Genomic DNA, 21,202 nt, shown 5'->3' with positions numbered 1-21,202 from the left:
AACTCCACAGAAACCTGCTTCTTATTCTAAAAAAACACAGATTAATTAAAGGAGTGTCTCCTTTTATCAGAAAAATAAACCTACAGGAAAGTAAATAAACCTATCCTCATGACAGGTTTTCAGGAGTTTTGAAGAAGCGAGTGTAGTTTTTTTTTGCATTTTTAGTTCTGGACGTTCCCTCAGAAGTCTCAAAACTAGGTTGGAGATAAAGCTCAGCAAATATATAAATAATATTTAATAAGAAATTTCGACACTTAATATTGCGTCTTTGAAGAACTGTGGAAAACACTCCCGAACTTTAAAAGGTAATAGGAAAAAAACACAGCCCCGTATCCCTTGGTCTCTACAATTGCTGCAAGGAGACTCCATCATCCACATACCTCCAAACAGGCCAAAACGAAACGAATGATGATATTCGCAGAACTACAGAACAGTTCAATGAACAGGCTGCAGGCAATTAAATAAGAAGTATGGGACGAACTGCCCAGTCGTGTTGTTCAAGCCGATAACCTGGCTCTCTCCAAGAATCAGCTCAGTGGATCCTCAGATCATGTATGTAACTACTAACCACCAAACGGGATACATGAGCCGAATGGCCTCCTTTTGGTGATCTTTTGTAACCTTTCTTGTGTTGTTAATACATCATGGTCATTGGCTAAGCTATAGGCATTTCATTAACTACTTCATTCATAAAGGATAAACAGTAAGACCTGGAATTCTGTTAAAACTAACGGTATCCCACAAATACTACTTACATACAGGCACAACATCCAGAAATAAAGTCTGGTCATGTACAGAGGACTGACATTCACATTCCTTATTAATGTCAGGCACAGAGCTCCGATGTGCAGTTTGTTGGCCTGTAGTCATTCATCAATTTACTTTACTTTTACTGTAATTGTGGGGAGAGGGATTCTGAACAGCTATAATTGTAAACCACATTTCTGTGTCGTAGTGTGATTACCAGCCTGGCTCACAAAACTGGAATGACAGCCAGTCTGATCTCAAAGTGCCGTACCGATGGAATTTCTGATTATGCCTACTGACAATAAAATATATATATTGCATTTCTTTTTTTTTTTCTTAGCGTTCGGGAGCAACATGTGTGCTACTGTATCTCCAGCTATAAAATATTTTAATTAGGCTCTTCTAAAAAACATTTTCACTTAATACACAGGAAAAAAGCAACTTCGTATTTTGAAGCAAGGCAACCACAAATTGCGACTGTTCATTCTTAATAAATCTTTAGAAATAGCCATTTCTCAAACCAAGAATAACTATTCTAGAATCGTTTACCTGAAATTACATTGCACCTGGTACAAGACTGATGCTAACGGTTAGTGTTTCACGTATATCTTTTATTTTCCACTTTTTCAAAAGAATAAGTCTACCTTGGAGACAGCGTTAGACCCCTGTGATTTACTTGCAGTGTGCATCGCAAATACAAGCATCTGTTCACTTCCGTGGTTCTATTCACTACGGGTGTCTAGTGTCTGACCTTCAGAGGAGACCTAGTTATTGCCTCAGACAGTTATCGGAAATAGCCGTGTGTAAATCCGTTGCCACAGAACCTTGGATATGCAAATATTCATTCTTGTCACAAACGCAGAAGCTGTAGTAGAGCTGTCCGTCACGAAGTCAGACAAAACAGGGCCCAATCAGAAAAAATATCTATATATATGTGACAAATATGCCAATCAGACCACATAATTGGAGCTAATTATGAGGAGATGTAAATATATATTCCGAAGTCTTTTCTATTGCGCACAGTTGGCTCTGATGTATTAATTGTTGTTAAGAAAAGGAGGAAGCTTGTCTTTTCCTGACCCTCACCGCGGCTCCAGCTATCCGAGTTATTTGCGGAATGGCAGTTCGGTGCATCTCTGTCTCTCTGGAGTAATGCTATTTATGCTTGTGCAATACTGGAGTTTTTTTTTTAACGAAGCCATGGGATACAGAAATTCTCCGTCTACGTGACCGACTCAAGGGAAGAGGGGGAAACATTTTCAGTTTCACTCATCTTGTGATCAACATCCACAGCCTCCCCATGTGACCAGGAAGCAAAGATCGGTGAAGAGCAATCCACCCACCTTCTGATTGCTGAAGCCAACTGAAAAAAAAAACAGGTGTAGCCGAAAACAAAACTGCAGTAGCACTGTGATTCAGCAATTCTCTGAGTTGGGGCTACGGCTATGCGTGACATCACCGCGCCCAATGTCATGTTTCGCGAGTGGGGAGTCCACTGTGTCGAGAAGGGGCATTTGCTCAGAGGCGAGCGGTGGTTATTGATGAGAGAGCACGATTGCAGGTGTTCGCTACAGTACATGTCAACCCTTAGACACTGTTTAAAACGATGCTTGATAATAACTCTCCAGTTGCCGTATTACATTGTTAAGCTTTTGTTTCAGTACCATTCTGTGGTGTTTGGAGTCCTTATGAAAATAAAAAAAATGCCATCTTGCGCGGTCTGAGCAACGAGTAGACGCGGCAGTTCGATCTGATTGTCTGCTTTCGTTACCGGAGCATCCGGCACATTAAATTGCCCGTCACGTTATCCCCTCCGAGTTCGGTAATGAAAAGGAGGAAGGACAGAGGGCCAGCAGGATGTTTGTGTCCATGAAATACCGTGCCATTATTGCGAGGTCAGACCACCAGGTCGTTTTTTTTTATCTCAGGCGCTAAATAGAGCATGAAAATAATTTTTAAAAAGACTTCACCGTAAAGGAAACTGAAACAGAACCCTTTCGAAGTGCTGTCCTGGAGCTAAACTCAGTCCTGAAATGGTTATCCAAGTGTAAAAGCTAAAAACAAACTGTGTACATCTATATATTTTATAATCTATACGTGACACATTTGAAGAAGACTCCACAGACCAAAGTTTGTCTTACTCCTTTTTACTTTCCAATGTGGAAGAATTCTATGTCTTTTTGCAGATCACAATATACGTGCATGTTCTAAAATCCTTATTAAAGTGATTTTTGTTAATATAAAACGTTTCTGTTTATTTCTCCCTTCCCGAAAAACTGGCTTTAGAAAAGAAGGATGTCCTTTGTAATCAAGGAAAACTGGAACATGCTATGCCACCCTTTGTGGTATTTTACCAGTGGTGAACGAAACAGAATAGGTGTGGCATTGTTTTTGCAAATAGAATGTTGCTGCAATGTGGAAAGAAACTGCTAGATGTTTTGCAATGAAAAGGAGGATCCAATGCCAAATGTGAAGTATGTAGTGTCTGGAAAGTTACTGCAAGCCATTAATTGCTCAGAAGCTACAAACTGAAGTGCATAGGTTCATACACACATGTCCTGCATGGCTCAAACTTAGCTCCTGGTAGGCAAACAGGGAAAATGTACAGTACATTAGAAACCGTATATAATCTAATCAGGTAATACAAAGTACAGGACAGGTGAGAGGAATTACTTGTGTGTTGTAGAGTAAAGCAGTAAATGTTGTTGATTTACCCTCAAAAAGTACAAAACTGAAGCAGCACTGTTTTGTGATGTGGTGTATTTTGTGCACAAGTGAGAAAGCTTTCTGATTGTTAGTGATTAATTTGTATGTCGGAGAAGAATTGCCAGACATATTCCCAAGGAACGTCCTGTTGTGGCAGGCTAAAAGAATTGAATCTTTTTAGTACTGACCAGAAGACTCAGGTATCCTGTCTCAAGTATTCAGGATCCTCTTTGCCTCAACAATGTCAAGCCGATATACTTTTTCAGGGCCAACAGTAAACTATGGACCAGAGATTGCAAATGGAAACAGTGGGGAAGTGTATTTGAAATTGAGAGGCACCTCTCTACACAGAGGGTTGTAGGAGTGTGGAACAAACTACTCAGCCATGCTTCTGTAGCCAGTACATTGGCGTCTTTACAGAAATGGCTGGATGAGATCCTTGGATCAAATAGCTACTTAATACTAAATTATTAATCTGGGACAAACACTTCTTCTTGTTTGTCAGCTCTGTTATATTATTATTCACATAAGAAAACTGACAAATATAACTCTGCTACTCCACTTTTTCAAGTATTGCAGCTTTTCAAACCCTCTTTGTGCCACAGATGTATGTCTATTTTTTTTTGCAAGTGCTGTGAAAATGAAGGTGTCAGAACATTAGGTTTAGGTATCTCAGTTGGTCTTCTAAATTAAACAGTTTTCTGTAACACAGAGCAATTAGTATCAGACAATCCCCTTACTTTAACTCAAACACCAGCCCATTTATCTTTGTTTCTGATGCTAGGCAACAAGGTGAGTTATCAATGAAGCGGTTGTGCAGATAACACATGGAGCTGAGTGTAACTGTCTCTGTGTTTATTTCATTCTCACCTCACAGTAGTGCCGACCTGGGAGTTGCAGTGGCTGTTAAGCCTGGGATGACAAATTTTATTTCCAGCACTTAAGCTTTTAGATGTAATTTATGTCTTGTTTGTTTTTTAAAGTTATTAGTTTCCAAGAAGTCACAATCTAAACTCTGTTCAGTATAGTGTGCCATAACCCGGTGTGTATATACACATAATATATTTTACACTTCAGTCCATTATCTTCTAGCAGTAAAAAAAACGACTTGAGTACTAAAGGTTGTATCTGCTTCGTGGTTACCTGTCCCAGCACACGGAGTTATGGTTTCAGGATTAGTGCTGTAGCTAAATTAATGCTTTTATTGTTAGCTTTTAATGCCTCCGTGATTGTAACTTTGTGTTTTTCTTTTTGCTGCCTGTGTCCTCACTCAGGTGGGTGGGACTTTTTATACTTGGTCAACACCCTTTACAAATTCCACGCTTACTGGAAGTATTTCAGTCTACAGATCTGTACGACTCCTATTTATGTAGATCTCAGAGCTGTTTCTATTTATACAGATCCCAGTGCCGCTGCCTGTTTCCTTAGTTCTCTCCACCCACTGAGTCTCACAATAAAGGTGTACACTACTGTAAAATAATAATAATAATTGCTTGCACTTATATAGCTTTTTTCTGGACACTCAAAGCTCTTTACAGGTAATGGGGACTCCTCTCCACCACCACTAGCCCCACCTGGATGATGCAATGGCAGCCAAAGTGCGCCAAAACCTCACAGTGAAGAGGAGAACAGAGTAATGAAGCTAATTCATAGATGGGGATTATTAGGAGGCCATGTTTGGTAAAGGCCAATGGGAAATTTGGCCAGGACACCTACACTTTTTGAGAAGCACCCTGGGATTTTTAATGACCACAGACAGTCAGGACCTCGGTTTTACGTCTCATCCAAAGGACAGCACCTTTTTACAGTATATTGTTCCTGTCACTAAACTGGGGCATTAGGACCCACATAGACTGCAGGGTGAGCGCCCCCTGCTGGCCCCACTAACACCTCTTCCAGCAGCAACCTTAGTTTTCCCAGGAGGTCTCCCATCCAGGTACTGACCAGGCTTACACCTGCTAGGCTCCAGTGGGCTGCCAGCTGTGAGTTGCAGAGTGATATGGCTGCGTGCGAAGGACGCTAACAGATGATAAGAACGTCCGCATGGCCTGACTGTTTTAAGGTATCTCACATGCATAGCTATCCCTGAATGTGTATGAGTAATATTTTAAAAAGGCACCTAGCAAGGACTTCCACTGACACTTAACACTGGGGTCCCTCGTGACACAATTAGAATTTTAATCTGGCTTTTGGCAAGGGCCCTGATGACGGCCTGCTTTTCTGAGCTGATTTGTCCTCTGGTCTGTGCTGAAGTGTGACCAGCTGTTTCCAAGGTGCGAGGACTGAAAGGGTGTTGTTTTCGTCAGTTTTTGCTGGCTGCAATGCTGTTCGATGCGCACTTGCTATTCCTCAGTATCCTACTAAAAACTTTTTGTTTTGCGAGTTCAAAAGAGTGGCATACACTGCTTTTTAAAAGACAAAAACACATTCTGTACAGTATATCCAGTGTTATTCCTTGTCCAGGTACTTGGTCCGGTTTTCATTCCATCTCAGACCTTAATAACATAATTGAACCGACGTTATGCTTTTCAGGTCTTAATCAGTCGCTTACAAAAACCCGTAAATACTTGGTACTGGTTGATTATAGTCTAGCTCTCCAATAACACTTTTTTATGACAAGGACTTTGGAAACATTAAGCCAATAACAGTGAACCCATCTGAATTATTTTACTATGATTCGCTCAAAGAGAGCGGAACATGTGAATCGTTTAGAAACATTTAGAATCGGATTCCCTTTATCTGCCAAGACCGTTACGTGTACAAAGAATTTGATCTGGTGTTTTGGGCAAAAACATAGAACAATCAATAATGCATGGACACATTCATATAAACAACATGCACGATTATATACCCCGTTTCCACGTGTTCTGGTTGAGCAGGGCGACCGCGAGGGGGTAGAAGCTGTTCAGATGCCGGGCATTCTTATTGAATGATAACATTGTTATTGAAAAAAAAAACTATAGTGAGGGTTGTTGTTTTTTTTTGTCTGTTGCTGCAACTACACCTCTTAAATATGAAGAAACTAAAACGACATTTTGCATAAATAGATCAGAATACACACATTACTATGACCCTGTCACGAGGTTAGAAAGAGTCTTCCGTTTTACTATATTCAATCAGGTAGCGTTGTTTTTAGTATGAGGGGAAAACCCACTTCATCTATTTCCTTGTAAAATACTGCTGAAGACGGTGTTAATGACGTTTTTTTATTATTTATACTGCTCGCCAGTCGTTGACGAAGTCGGACTAGTTCCTGAAAAAAGCGACAGAGAGACGCGTGTCCCCCAGCTGAGACAGCGCCCTCCCCGACGGCTCGTCTCTTGCTCTGCCGCTGCGCAGTGATTAGAGTCCATCACTCGGGACAGCCGAGCTGCCGGGTTCTTCAGATATTCGCTCGGCAACAGGTCTGCCTGCTGCCTGCCGTCCTTTGAGAGGCTGAGCAGACCTGAAACATGCCGCCAGAGAAGGTCATGATGTATTAATGAGGTTCCTGCCAGGTGAAAAAAGGGCAACACTGTCGTGTCATGACCAGCAATTACAGCTGCAATAATGTAATGTGCAGTCTTTGATTCAAGGTCCAAAATTCTGTATACAATACTAATGAATTTCGCCCATGCTGTGACCTGGACCCAGTCAAGACAGTTCGAAATAAATTTCACTCCAAAAAAATCAGCATTATTTTTTCAATATTTCCTTCACTCAGGACACCGCCACCTATTTAATACAGATAGAAGAAGCAATAATGCTTACTGGAGTCTTAAGTTTTTCCTCCTTTGGGAGTAATGGTCTGTTTTCTCTGTCTTTCAAAAATCTTTTGATTTGAGTTCAAGGTCAAAGATAAAAGGAGTATGAGAAGGATGAAGAAAACTCTTGTCTCGTGGCTGGAATGCAGGCCCTGTTGTGGATCACATTAGGAGCTGTGGGGTCTCAGGGCAAGCTGTTCCGTTATCGTCATAATGTACTTTTCAATCTACTTAACATATTGACTGATGCAGTTTGTGTGGAAAAACAATGTATTGTTCGGTTAAAATGCAAATATTTTTTACTATATGCCTCATTACGAGCACATCAGTTTACAATTGTTGTACACGACTTGGATAGTTTTGCGGTGAGACTTTGGCGGCTGTTTCAGTTAGCGTTCTCTCTCTCTAAACTTTGGACTCTAAAGTGAAAGTGAAACCATTAATTCTCATACATCTAAAAACTGCAAAAGTCACTTGCGCTCCGTCAGACTTTTTGTGTCCTTACTTCCTTATGAGAGGTATTCCTGTTTTTCGCCTTGTGCACATGGGTGGGTAGGAATGATTAACTATGAACCTTAACACACAAGGGTTAGAAGCTATCCGTCTGCCGTCTTACCGAAAGCCCAATCAGGGTCCATCACAGACCCTGCGTCTGTGCACACCAGGGCCCGCTTTCCTAGAAGCCACTTAATCTACCATTATGGCTTTAGAGAGTAGAAACCCAAACACACACACGGGGAAAACATACAAACCCCATACAGACGGGACCCCAGGTCTGGAATTGAACCCAGTGCTGTAAGGCAGCAATGCTAAGCACTGTGCTGCCATACCACCCCCTCTCTTTTAATATGTCAGCTCATTATCATTGCACTTCCTCTTCCAATACACTTGCAGATTAATTTGTTCCCGTCACCTCGTGTTACAGTCCATTGCATCTACCCAGAGGTCTTGGGAATTTTACGTCACTCTCACGCTTGACAGGTCAGTTCTGGTAGCAAGCACGGGCAGAAGTCTGTCCTTTTGAGACAAACGGACAGACTTCCTTTCAGTATCTATTATATATAATCTTGTATATCTTGTTGTTTAACCGTTTTACACTTTTTCACACTGAAGAAATGTCGCAGTTGACGCGTGCCGGGTGTGATGGCGGCCTTCCGGGGAGAATGACGTCACGAGAGTCTCAGCGGTCCGCTGTCCGTGTCCCCCACTCCTCTCTCACCAGCACTGGCTAGAAGTCTGGCCGCTTGTGCACCTGAGTAGCGGGGTTGAATGAGCTGGAAACCGCGTGGAGGAAACTGATCCCAGCTCTCAATTCACACTCTAGGGAGAAGGGCTCATGAAGCCATTTCCTGTTTGTGGAGTACAGAAGCCGAACGCCCATTACAAACTCTGCTTTTCCTGTTATGAAATACATGGGCAGTGTCCATCCAGTCAAATCACCTGACAGCGCTGCATCTCCACGGCAACGACAGGAAAGCATATTTAATGATCGTTCAAAGTAACATGCACCTTTCTCTCCATGTAAAACTCACACATTTTAGTAAAAACTCAAAAACAAATACTGATGCTGTTTTTAATTAGCTGAATGTTCTTCTGAAAAACAAATAATCACGGGAAATCATTAATTAGGTTTGTTTTTTCTTAGCCTTCGTCATTTTTGTACGCTAGTCAATTACAGCAATAAGCAAGGAAATTAGGGAAAATATTTTACCTAGCACGCTAAACGATTAATCAATTGTGGTCATTCAGCGCCACCTAGCGTCCACTTTTTACTGCTGGGGAAATTACGGTTATTCCACGATATTCTTGTTTTGAACCTGACTGGTGAAAAAAGCACAACCCTCTGGCACCAATATAGGCAGTTTTGCTCTCCATGTTCGGAAATTGCTCTGTTGACATGTAGCTCTATTATACAGTCATTCCTGGAATGACTGTCCTTTTTTAACCTGATGGACTATGAAGTACTGTGAAGTACTGTATATAAACTATACTGTAAATAAAAATAAGAGTCATATGGCAGGTCACATGGAGTTCGTGACAAAAGTTATGAAGCAAGACAAGGCACTTACTTGCACTAATCACTCATCAACAGAGCAGTATAAATACAAGCCTGGCTTTTTTCCCCTGTAATCTTACAGAGGGCCCTTCCACACAGTCAGCATCACCTTCCAGACATAAGACACTACAGTATAAACACATTCTTGGAGTTCAGCGCTCACCTGGATCTACACACAACAATCTGAGACCGTTTTCATTCTCTCACGGCAGATACAAAACCTCTCTGCGCACAGAACAGGAAGCCCCGATACCCAGTACGGCCCTAGCTTAGGCGTACACTCCAGCACAATAGAAACGGAAACAAGCACACCTAAAAGATGGTTTTCAAAAGCCCTTTATTTCTGCATGCAAGTCTCTCTTCACATTTTCAGTGACAAGGAAGAATGCAGTTGAACACCAGGCTACATATGAACTAATACTGGATTAGTCTTCTGCCTTTGACACGCCATGAGTTTATTACACAGTAATCAGAGGTTCTCCACAATGAAGGTTTTCATTCAAAACCACCGGTTTCCCGATCTAATGCTGTGAGCAGCTTTGGCAAATATCTGAGGCGGCTTGCTGTCATTGTCAAACGTGCAATAAGTCTGCAAAACTTCAAGTGATTTGCTAAACAATGCAATACAATAAAGGTACCTTTCTTTCTCAGTAAAACTCAAACACAAACAAATGACACGCAAGGTATAAGTGAGAAACAAGGAATATGGTTCAAAGAAGACACCGATTCATAATCGGTTTATCTTCACCACCAGAGGGAGACAGCCAGCAATTCACAAGATGAAGATTCTCCCCCACACACAGCCACTTCGTTGCATAACAATTGGTGTGAATTTGCAAGAACTAATTAAAACACCATACCATAAAAGCCAGAGCCACCTGACATCTCCTTTCACTCGCACTCATGCTTTCTAAACACTGCTGTGGAGAAATGTAGCTGTGTTTTGGGAGTCTACACTTCACCTTAAGAACTGTTAAGTTAACTATTCCTAAAGGCTACAGCAACCCCCCTTAATTGTTGTAACAGTTTTAATATTTGTCTTGCAAGCATGCCTCAGCCAAAATATATCTGAACTTGTAAAGAATATATGTAAGGAAAATAGAGTATTGCAGTATGTGTAGCATGCTTACATAATTCTAACCATGAAATAAAATACTCAGTAAATTAAACAAGTGCTTTTATCCAGTTGTTGACTAGATGGAAAGGTGCTATAGGTTACAAAAACACTTATGGGTGTGTGGCTTCAAAGACTTCAGAGACAGAGGACATGCTGCAGTCCAAACATGTGATCAAGTGTATTTAGTTTACAGCCTCCACTGGATCTGCTCCATGCTATCTAACTGAGTAAACATATCAACTTAACCACCATGCAAACCCTGCTATCTGTGCTTATACCCCATTTACATAGTACCTTTTATCAGCTTGCAACACAGTCTCTGGAAGAGGTGAATAAAAACACAAATTCAAATCAAGATGTGTATTCAAATGAAACTGCACAACGAGAAAATGGACTGCAATTAAGAAATAAAGCAAATACATTACAATGCATAAAATTAATACTGAAACTTACATACAATGTCAGAATGTCATCCATAAATTCAAAACTTGCACAATTAATTTTCCAACCATATAGATCAACATGCACTGCCAGTTAACTGCTACATCAACCTGTTTTCACTGATATTTACTGCACATGGAGCTGGTAGACACCAGTGCTACAGGTCTTTAAAATACTTGTTTCGGGGGAGCAGTATTAACAGAAGCACATTGGAATTGCATATTATAGAAGCATGCTGAAGTCCGCTTCCAATTATTAATATTGTCAGTATTATTTTTTTAAAAATTAACAAAAAACTTAAACTTCTTAAAAATCAGACTTGTGTTGTACTATTCTGTCAGGATCTGAATTCATTGGAGTACTACAGTACATTACAAAGACCACACAGCCATATTTTAATGTGTTCTCTGAAGAGAATATCTGAAAAGAAAGTCAGAAATTCTGAAAGAAAAAAACAATAGATGCTAGGATGCTGTCAGATCTGAAGTAAACACCACTAGTGTTAATTTTTAACTTGTGGGTTATAAAACAGAACACAGATATAGAGACTGTTTCTTTTATCAAACCATAAAACTCCAGAAGCACAGTCCAGAGTCCTTCCAGAGTCTTTCAAGGCTGCATTTGTTACAACTAAAGGCATGAGGAACAATATACAAAATATACAAAACATCTGAGCTCCTTCAGAGGCACAGCTAATCAACACTGCATTCTGTGCACTGAGACAGATAAAGACACCCTGGATTTAAGGTGCTTGGAGAGAGGTGTACCAAGGAAAAACAACAGAGAAAACTCTGAAAGGATAAATCAGCTAACGACACCTAGCAAACGCGCAATCCTCCGTTTCCTGGTTCCTCAGTGATCACAGATCACTGATGTATTCTATTAGTGTGGAGCAAAATGGAATGAAAGTGAACTGACGTGCAAAACTTAAATGACAGGAGGAATGACACAGAGTCTTTAGCAGCATCCCCGGTGCATGTCAGCAAAATGCTTTTGAAAAAGTTTTTTTTTAAAAAGACAGCGATCAATCCAAAGGTTAAAATACCACAAGGAATGAAATGATGTCACTTTAGCATGTGCACTCCATGTGGAAATATCACTGAAAGGTGCTTCAATACACCTCTTATGGAGTTGCTGCTTGCTCTTGCAATTGTAACCGTCTTAAAAAATGTGCTCCGGCTCTTCAGCTCCAGTGTTAACCAAAAAATTGCTTTAGAGAAAGAAAAAAATACCCAAAAAGAAGAGGCTACAGTCTTCAGGAACGTGCAACCTGGCACTTTGTGCAACTTTTCAGAGGCCTCTGTCTGAAGGACTGTAGCTGGACAGTGCAGCGGTACACTCCATATGTGTTTAATAGTAAAAGTCTGGCCTTTGACTGGACTTCCTCCCATTTTGTTGCGCTGGACGGAACTGAAAAAAAAATAGAATACAGAAATGAGCAAAGAATTGTAAACACTTTGTAAACTGAACAGGAACAAATACACAGTTTTCCCAGCATGCACTCAGAGCCAATAAACCATCTTAGGTAGCAGAGGAGGCCCTTGGCGTGACCTGTTGTACCTTTTCCCATTGTATAGAAAACCCTGGAAGAGTCTAGAGTTAGAACAACCTCCAATGAGACTGTCATTACATATACTGAGTATCAGAAGAAACCACCTAAAAATTCACAAAGTTTATATTAGGAATACATCTTTTTGTAGCAGATGCACAAACAATTTATTCAACCAAAATGATGTTTATAAATTCATTATGCTGATTAATGCCTGTCATTAAGAAAGCTGGTGTAGAGGGGTTTTGCTGTGAAAGTCACAGGTTAGCAGCTCATGTAGTCAAGCACTCATATGGTACATCTGCAAGGCCTGCTTTATATCAGGTTTCAGCCACTGCCTGTGGGATTCTGTCCCATTCCTCTCACAGAGCCTGGGCAAGCATGTGCCTGTTCGCTGGGCTCTGAGCTCTAGATGCCACACATTGTCCCAGCTCCTCCCACAGACGTACACTGTAAGGAGAGAAGTAGAGGATGTGGATTTTGAAGCCCCAGGAAGGGCAGGAGATGAGCTCCCAGGCCTTGATCAGTGTAGCACTGTGGAATCAGAGTGTCAATCTGGCCCTCCCCACTGATTGGTCTGTTATACAGTGTGTCATTCTGCAGCTGAGCGCCACACATCCTCCCAGGCGATCGACACAAAGCCTTGATTCAGCGCTAAAGAGGACATGGCTCCACCTGATGTGACCTAGTCCAGCTTCCTGTATTCTGATGGCATGACAGCTTTCTTCTGCATTCGTGCAGAAACAGAGTGATACGTTTCTTTCAATGGTCAAGATATGAAGCCTATAGATTCAGAACAGCTGACCTTTAACAGGAACATAACAGCACAGACTTCAAACAGAACACCTCAATTCTAAATGCATACTAGAGATGCACAGCTTTGCTCTTGTATCATCAACAAGACATGATAACAGACTCCACTGAGTTTAAGGATAAGGTAAAGGGTCCTTTAACAAATACACTGTCACAAGCAGTTCAGTCCAAAAAATATAGCTGAATTAGATATTTTATATATTGATGTATAAACACTTTAGAGTCCTACTACACTGCTTGCCCGTTAAAGCTTTTTAATCAGACTTTTACTTTTCATGCAAAAAAACTCATGTTCAGGCATGCTGGTGATGTGTGTTAGCTGTGTTTCGGTTTTCACTTCTTGTTTTCTCTGTCAATGAGGCGAAAGAGACATTTCAAGAGAAAATGGTCTCTGTCACTCACGGAGCTGAAGATGCACCACTGCAGCAGTTTTGTCTGTAGTTAACGCCCAGACATTGAGATCCTCTACTGAGTGCACATCTTCAAGCTTCAGCAGGTCCTCTTTGATACGGGCCACATCCAGATGTCTGGGAACCCCTGCCGTGAAGAAAAAAAAATAGCTTTCCATTGGTGTTTAAGCACAAGAAGAAAAGAAAAACAGGGTATGGTCCTTCTTTCTGAGTTTCTCACATGCTACGTAGACTTTAAAAGTATTTGAAAGTACACACACCAACATAACAGGAAAAACAGGAAACAGAGAATTATATGAACCGTGCATTTTGCAGCACGAAGCCAGTGAGATGCCTTACCTTCAAGCACAATAATCCCCGCGTCCCAAATAATTCGGACTGTTGTGAACAGGACAAGGACTGAGAATATATAGGTGCAGATCGGGTCGGCAATCTTGTATTCAGGCTGCAAAAGCAAGATGTAAAGAGATGAAATCACCTTTTTTCTCACTTTTTGGCGACTACCAATTTGTGAAGATTTTTGCTCAAAAGAAATTGCAACAGGCAGAAGTAGATTGTTTTCAGTGACTCACAGAAGTTATGCTCCAACTTCTTAGCAAAGAATCTAAGTTATGGGTTAACGTCATTGCCTGAAGAAACAGTAAAGTGACAGAGGCGCAGAATACCTTGAAGCGGACGATATAAGCAGCCACCAGGACCCCAATGCTCTGCAGCAGGTCTCCCAGGGCGTGGATGAAGGCAGCCCTCACTGCCAGGCTGCTGTGGCTTTGCCCTGAGCTGTGGGCAGCCGGGGAGGGCCCGTGAGAGTGAGAGTGGGAGTGGGAGTGGGAATGGAGGTGTCCTGACTGATTCAGAAGGAATCCCATTCTGTACAAGAAGGCAAGAGGTTGCAAGATCTTGTCAAAGGTTTCACAAACCAACAACAGGGCAGCACTAGAGCTCATGCAGAAGCAGGGCCGCCAACGCCTGGCCCTGGTGAGCCCCAATCCAGCAGGTCTGACTTGGAATGCATGCGAGTTTTAAACAACTTTGTACAGTAAATTATATGAACCAAAGTCAAAAATGGACAACTAAGGTCCTGGAAAGCTACATGATGTCATATATTTTCAGATCAGATGACCTCTGGATAACATCATTGAACAAATCACCAACTGCAGTGGTCAAAATATAATTGTTCCGAGTCTTTAGGAATTGATGAAGGGTGATTTATAAGACCTGCTGGACTGTGGCTCTGCAGGATCAGGAATGGTTTTCCCTGGATTATACAGATGAGCTGCAGAACAGGAAATGAAAGAATGGTAAAATGATTGGTGAGAGAGTCAAGAACCACAAAAGGCATGATTAACATTTACCAGCTGCTGGTAAAAGCCATTAGGAAGATTAGAGTCTGGATTTCGGCAAATCCTTCAATCTGACTGCCAACATAAAATTCAGACCCAGCATTTAAGGGTATCTTTTTTAGAGACAAGGCAGCTTCCACCCAATAGAAAAAGTAATCATCAAATACTAATATAACTTTGCTGTTCTGATGTGATCCTGTTGGAGTGTATTCAAGATTTAATGTCTCTCTGTTTTACCCAAAACAAGGTTAAAACAGGAAGTACAAAAAAGCCAAAGATAAAACACTTTTGTGTCTTCATCTAAAACTGTATGCTTCTTAATAAACTATTAGCTCCTTATTTTTCTTTAATACTTTAATTGCCATGGTGGAGCTTTGAAAAGATTATAATCTTCAAGAAGACAAAGTCTCCTTCACAAGTAAGGAAAATCATCAGTGTTTACAAGGCCTTTTTATAGATCTCTTTAGTCAAACATTAGCGGGTCTGTGAGATACCCTGATGGTATTCAGAAAACCATCTATGTCTTCTGTGCCAAAAGATTTCAACAGAAACATGTGCTTACAGTACATTGACAGCCACTCCAACTGCAGCAGTGATGAGCATGACATCGCCGTTGATGTCAAAGTCCTGGTGGACAGTTCGCTGCACAGCCTCGTACAGAAGAGCCCCAGTCAGAATATATATCAGCAGAACGCTGATGGCAGCTGAGATGACCTCTGCAGCCCAGAAACAGATCAGTTACATGACGGATCCACTCTCCACACAAACAAACTGTGATCTGTACTGCTAAAAGGGGAAATCTAGAGGAAAACTTCCCTCTTCTGTTGGGTAGGATAAAAGCTCAGGATTACAAGTTATTCTTTGTGCAAGAATGTAATACTAAGAACGTAGGATACATCAAAACTGATCTTTTGCCACAGGATTATAACTACATTTCACATTTACGGGAAATTAAACTCATGAAATGGTGGGCCATCAAGAGAGATTTCACAAATTTAAATAAGGCTTATAGTATCATATTTGTTTGAGATGTAACCAAATATACCATTTACGGCACAGAGAATGATAGAATGTTTATAGACAAACTCTAAATATATCACACTAAGCAACTAAAACTGGTTTAGATAATTTGACACACATCTCGAGTATGAAAGCCAGTTGCACCAATCACCATTTCACACCAAACAGCCCGACAACATGGATTTTAAAGGCAGAAAACATTCTTGGGTGCTTCAGACTTGTTTGAAAACTATATAATCACATAAATCATTCCAGCAACAATTCTAGGCCTGACAGGTGAACAGGTCAACCACAAGTTTATCCTGTCCTGCAGACCTGGACTGACTGCCTATCCATTGGACCCGAAAGGCTAAAATTGAGGAACTGCTACTTGTGAACACGTATGTTCTTAATCCAGTTTCACCATGTTCTGTTTTTGTACAAAAAAACCCTGCATGACTCAGTTTGGAAATGAAATGAGGTCATTGTGTTTTGATTATTGCCCACATGGTGTAATGTCACTTCTGTGACAAACCTCTAACATAATCAAAATCATTCATCTTCCTCACAGTCTTTAGCAGAAGTCAGCTGGTGTCTGGATTCATCTGCTTATAATGAGTAAGAGGGAACTACAGACAAAAGTCCCCTTATAAACCACCTGCATGAGATTTTTAATAATTTTCCCATCTTGTCCATCAAATAGTTTTATAAATCAAAGCAGGGATGACACTAAACAACAAAGACAAGCAAGCAACTGAACGGGCCACAGATCCATATCACTTACCTAGACGATGAAGTCCGAAGGTGAATCTTTTTGTAGGAGGTTTTGCAGACAGCCACAGTGCAAGCAAGGACACAACAATACCGATGAGATCCGTTATCATGTGAAGCGCATCGGTCATAATCGCTAGGCTATTGGAGACATAACCACCTTACGGCGAATTTTTAAAATGAGTTAAAGTTGATTAGGTGCAGAACGCAAGGTTACAGAAAGAGCAAACAAGTGAGATTCGGGGAATGCAACAGATCTCAAACATTTGCAAAGTACTGTAAGAACCAATTCATCAAACAGAAAGATCAAATAACTCTAGTAGGATTAATGGACACACAGCTGCCTCAGGTGCTTTCAGAAAACACCTGCTGTATCATGAGGACTGCACAGACTTCATAGCTGAAGTGAGATGATAATCTGGGTTGGGAACTGACAGGAACTGACTCTGTCTACTTCCTTCCCAAAGCAATGCGTACAACCTAGGGCTTTGGTGAGAAAGACCACTGTGCTGAGTACTACAGTAGTGCAGGACACTTTACAAACCCTTTACTACAGCAGCCATATCACCCTGCAACTCACAACTGGCAACCCACTGAAGCTAAGCAGGTGTGAGCCTGGTCAGTACCTGGATGGGAGACCTCCTGGGAAAAACTAGGTTGCTGCTGGAAGAGGTGTTAGTGGGGCCAGCAGGGGGCGCTCACCCTGTGGTCCATGTGGGTCCTAATGCCCCAGTATAGTGATGGGGACACTATACTGTAAACAGGTGCCGTCCTTCGGATGAGACGTAAAACCGAGGTCCTGACTCTCTGTGGTCATTAAAAATCCCAGGGCGCTTCTCGAAAAGAGTAGGGGTGTAACCCCGGTGTCCTGGCCAAATTTCCAATTGGCCCTTACCAATCATGGCCTCCTAATACTCCCCCTCTATGAATTGGCTACATTACTCTGCTCTCCTCCCCACTGATAGCTGATGTGTGGTGAGCGTTCTGGCGCACTATGGCTGCCGTCGCATCATCCAGGTGGATGCTACACATTGGTGGTGGTGGAGGGGAGTCCCCATTACCTGTAAAGCGCTTTGAGTGGAGTGTCCAGAAAAGCGCTATATAAGTGTAAGCAATTATTATTATTATTACTGACCACCAGCCCATCAAGAGCACACTCACGTCATGACAATCGAACAAAATGACAGTAAGGTATGGGCTGGTCATTGTAAAATCTTACATTTGTACTCAAAAAGTAAAATATTTAGCAATTTGTGTGAACTTCATGTGTAAACAAGTTCCCACTTACAGGTTTACTGGTGGTTAAATTAAAAATCTTTTATCCAACAATGCACTCTTAGGGACACTGTTTTTGAAGTCCAGAAACATTATCCACTCAGGAATGTTAAGCTATTAAGCAGGAGGCTTTAACAAAAAAGGCAAAACCAAAAATAATCTTCCTGTGATTCAAGTCCTGAATGTTGTGAACTAGTGTTTCTTGGTGTTGCATATTATAAAGGCACACAGAACTAATACCTGGCATAAACGGGAATACTGCTGGCCCAAGGTAAACCTTTTCAGAGTCATTCATTATTAAAATATGGTAGGGTAGATATACTTTAATAGTGTTGATTATGTACCAAAGTGCACTGTGTGGCACGGATGCTAAAACCCCGGACTGCATCATCTCAACTTCATACAGGACCCCTAAAAACAGAGAGGTGTGCGATTTCTCATTTCCTGTGGACATGTTTATAATGCACTCCGGAACGCCGCCTTAGTGAATCATTCTGAACGTCTGCTCACCTACGAGTTCACCTATCATGAAGAGGAGATACAGCAGGGCAGCGAACCCTAACTTCTTCATCGCCCTGCTCTGCTTCAGCCGGTGGGTTTTTTTAGTGCAGCCCTCGCAGGGGTCCGGGGCAATGCCGGGGCTCTGCAGGCTCGACGAAGAGCCCAGCAGCGAGTCGTCATCGTCCGTCTCCGCGCTTATCGCCGTCCCGTTAGCGCTGGCGCCGGCCGGGAAGTCCCCCGGCTCGCCCGACACCACGACCCGCAGCTTGTTAAAGCCGGGGGTCTCCTCGTCCGCCAGCTCATCCGAGAAGTCAAAGGCAGCCGTGTCGCTGAGGTCCCACTCCGGCGGTTTGCCCTGGAAGACTCTCCGCAGCCTCTGCAGCACGCCGGCCCCCGACATGGTGCCGACCGGCGGCGGTGAACAGTCCCGAGTCCAACCCCACAGTCAATCTCCCAGGAACAGGCAGATGTCTCCCTGGGCTCGGTTTTAAATAACAGAAGTAGCAACCGATGCCTTCCGAATATCCCAAGGATGACTCACGGGTAGGAGCATCTATTACAAAACAATAAAAGTTATGGTGTTAGCATCAGACAGGATACGCTCAGCGACCAGCCCCTGTCTTTACCGAAACTTGCCGGCGCTGACAGCCGCACATTTCACGTTACACTGATCGACTCTCTCGTGCCGCCGAGTTCAGTGTTTGCAAGCGGCACTGGACATCAAATTACCTACAGTAAACGCGTTTATGGCGATTTGAAATGGCTGTTCCGGCGTAGGGCTCTGTTGGGGGATGTGTTATCTTTAAAGGTAGTAGATCCGAGTTGACTCTTGAAAATATTTCTCACGAAATAATGACAATGACAAAACGCTTTTCTTTCTTTCAAGAAAATAAGAACAAACCAGCGATAAACACGGCGTGCCCATTTAGTGAATTTAAGCAGCAATATAGCTGTTGTATACCCAGAAAGACCTAACCGCGTTTTCTCTAAAAAGAGCAGAAAGTCAGTTTCACTTACGCTGTCATTTCGAGCCTGCTGTGGCTGGAAGGTATCGGCTGTTTTTCTCAACCGAACGGCTCCGACAGGAAGGGGTGGGTTGAGCCAGGCAGCTTGTCAGAGACCCGTCAGACACGGTCCCGCCCGGGACTCGCCCTCGCCGCCCCGCCGGGGTGACAGCACCGCTACCGGGCGAGGGGAGGGGGAGGGTGCCGCCGGCCCGCTCTTCCTCCCATGGAAACTGGGAACTGGGAACTGGGAACCAACGTCTCCCCGAAGGGTTCACCGCAGCCGCCGCCACCCGGTGAGCAGAGCCTGCTGCAGTTATAATCGCCCCGGGAACTACTGCATGTAAATCGCAGGAGGGACCAATATTTGAGTGCCGTAGGACAGCGCTGCGGGTGTCTGTAAAGATTAACGAAGCAGCCCAGATCACCTTTGGACTGATTTCCCGATCTGAGCCGCGCTTACCTTTTGATTTTTACGGTTCGTCGATTAAGCAATCATTTATATTTTTAACCCACGTCCATTTCAGTTTGAGATGTAGTTGCTCCTCAACCCACATTGCCAGATAGTCTAATGCAGACTTGCAACCTGCATTAATTTTCTTTTGCACGGGAAATTTCTCTCTTTAATTTGCAGAGTTGTGCACAGGAGAGACTGTGTCTCATAATGTAACGCCACTCCCATTCCCCGTTATGGGATTTGGCGGACGAACGTCATTCAGCGCAAATATTTAGGGGATGAGTTGGGTAATATTTAAATCACTCACTAGCGCCAATGTAAGTGGGACCGTTTTAAATCCCATAAAGAAAACCATGTCTTTTAAACAAGTGTACTGCCGGCGCCACGGCTGAATGCTCACAGCCTCCCTCCGCCAATCCGGAGAGCGCAGTCAGGTTAGGTTGCGCACAGGAGTCACGTGCGAGACTACATCAAGTCACATGAGGATGATGTTTTCGGAGACATTGAACAGCCTGCCTATATGGGACAAAACCGCACTGAATTGCGGCACAGCCTCCTTATTTCGGCAATCTTCGGCAAGTGTCGTTAACTTCCGTGATAGCACTTCTATTTACAAATATTAATTTCGCAATGATGACATAAGTGCAATTAATTTTGTAAGAAGCAATCGGCATTCACTGGGTCTTCGCTTAATTCTAACATAGCAACCCGTATCATAATTAATTAATAATTAATAATCATAATTACTTAAATAAACATCATAGTTGTGACTATTGTACACTACAGACATATATGTTATGTTAAATAACTCTTCTTGAACGATTGATATGATTTTGCTACTGTGATATAAAGTAAAGCTAAAAATATGGTACAGGAGAGGATGTGGAATACAAGAACATTAAAATATCAAAAATAAAAAATGCAATTTATTTGTAGTTGCATTCTTGTCAGACGTACAGAATTAGGTAAGAATGTGAATTGTAGCTGACGGTTAGACAATGAGATGAAAGGATATTACATTGTTAATTCTACTAACTACACTGATTATCAATTTAAGGATTTATACAAATGTATGCCTGCATTGAAAGGTTGATAGTGATGGATTCATACCTCCTTCTTCGCAGTTTGGATAAAATGTTTCCTTCACAGAAGCATATTAATATTTTAAATTCTACTTTTAAACACTAGCTACATTTTAGTGCCGTTTAAATGGTCTAAAGTAAAAAAGAGTATTTTTTAATACTGAAGTTGAAATTGACAAGAAAATCGTATA

The 21,202-nt window shown here is 42.1% G+C and overlaps 1 protein-coding gene across 2 annotated transcripts; it reads right to left on the bottom strand.

Moving 5' to 3' along the window:
* Positions 1 to 9,572: 9,572 nt before the first annotated feature.
* slc30a4 (solute carrier family 30 member 4) lies at positions 9,573 to 20,308 on the bottom strand. 2 transcript variants are annotated; one of them, XM_088640806.1, is made up of 9 exons: positions 19,936 to 20,308; positions 19,486 to 19,809; positions 18,478 to 19,021; positions 16,706 to 16,852; positions 15,485 to 15,638; positions 14,248 to 14,449; positions 13,922 to 14,027; positions 13,575 to 13,709; positions 9,573 to 12,220 (listed from the first exon to the last, which is right to left on the bottom strand). In XM_088640806.1, exons 3-9 carry the CDS (start codon positions 18,866 to 18,868, stop codon positions 12,066 to 12,068), a joined length of 1,290 nt encoding a protein of 429 aa, XP_088496932.1. In that variant the 5' UTR covers positions 18,869 to 19,021; positions 19,486 to 19,809; positions 19,936 to 20,308; the 3' UTR covers positions 9,573 to 12,065. The 2 variants fall into 2 exon arrangements, with proteins under 2 accessions (XP_088496932.1, XP_088496931.1); XM_088640805.1 differs by having other exon boundaries at positions 19,486 to 20,308.
* Between the last annotated feature and the right edge of the window lie 894 nt (positions 20,309 to 21,202).

This window comes from Lepisosteus platostomus, chromosome 7 (genome assembly GCF_059453375.1).
Source record: "Lepisosteus platostomus isolate fLepPlt1 chromosome 7, fLepPlt1.hap1, whole genome shotgun sequence".
NCBI lineage: Eukaryota > Metazoa > Chordata > Actinopteri > Semionotiformes > Lepisosteidae > Lepisosteus > Lepisosteus platostomus.
Note: the sequence above shows the minus strand (reverse complement) of the source record. Positions and strands in the feature narration are given on the sequence as shown.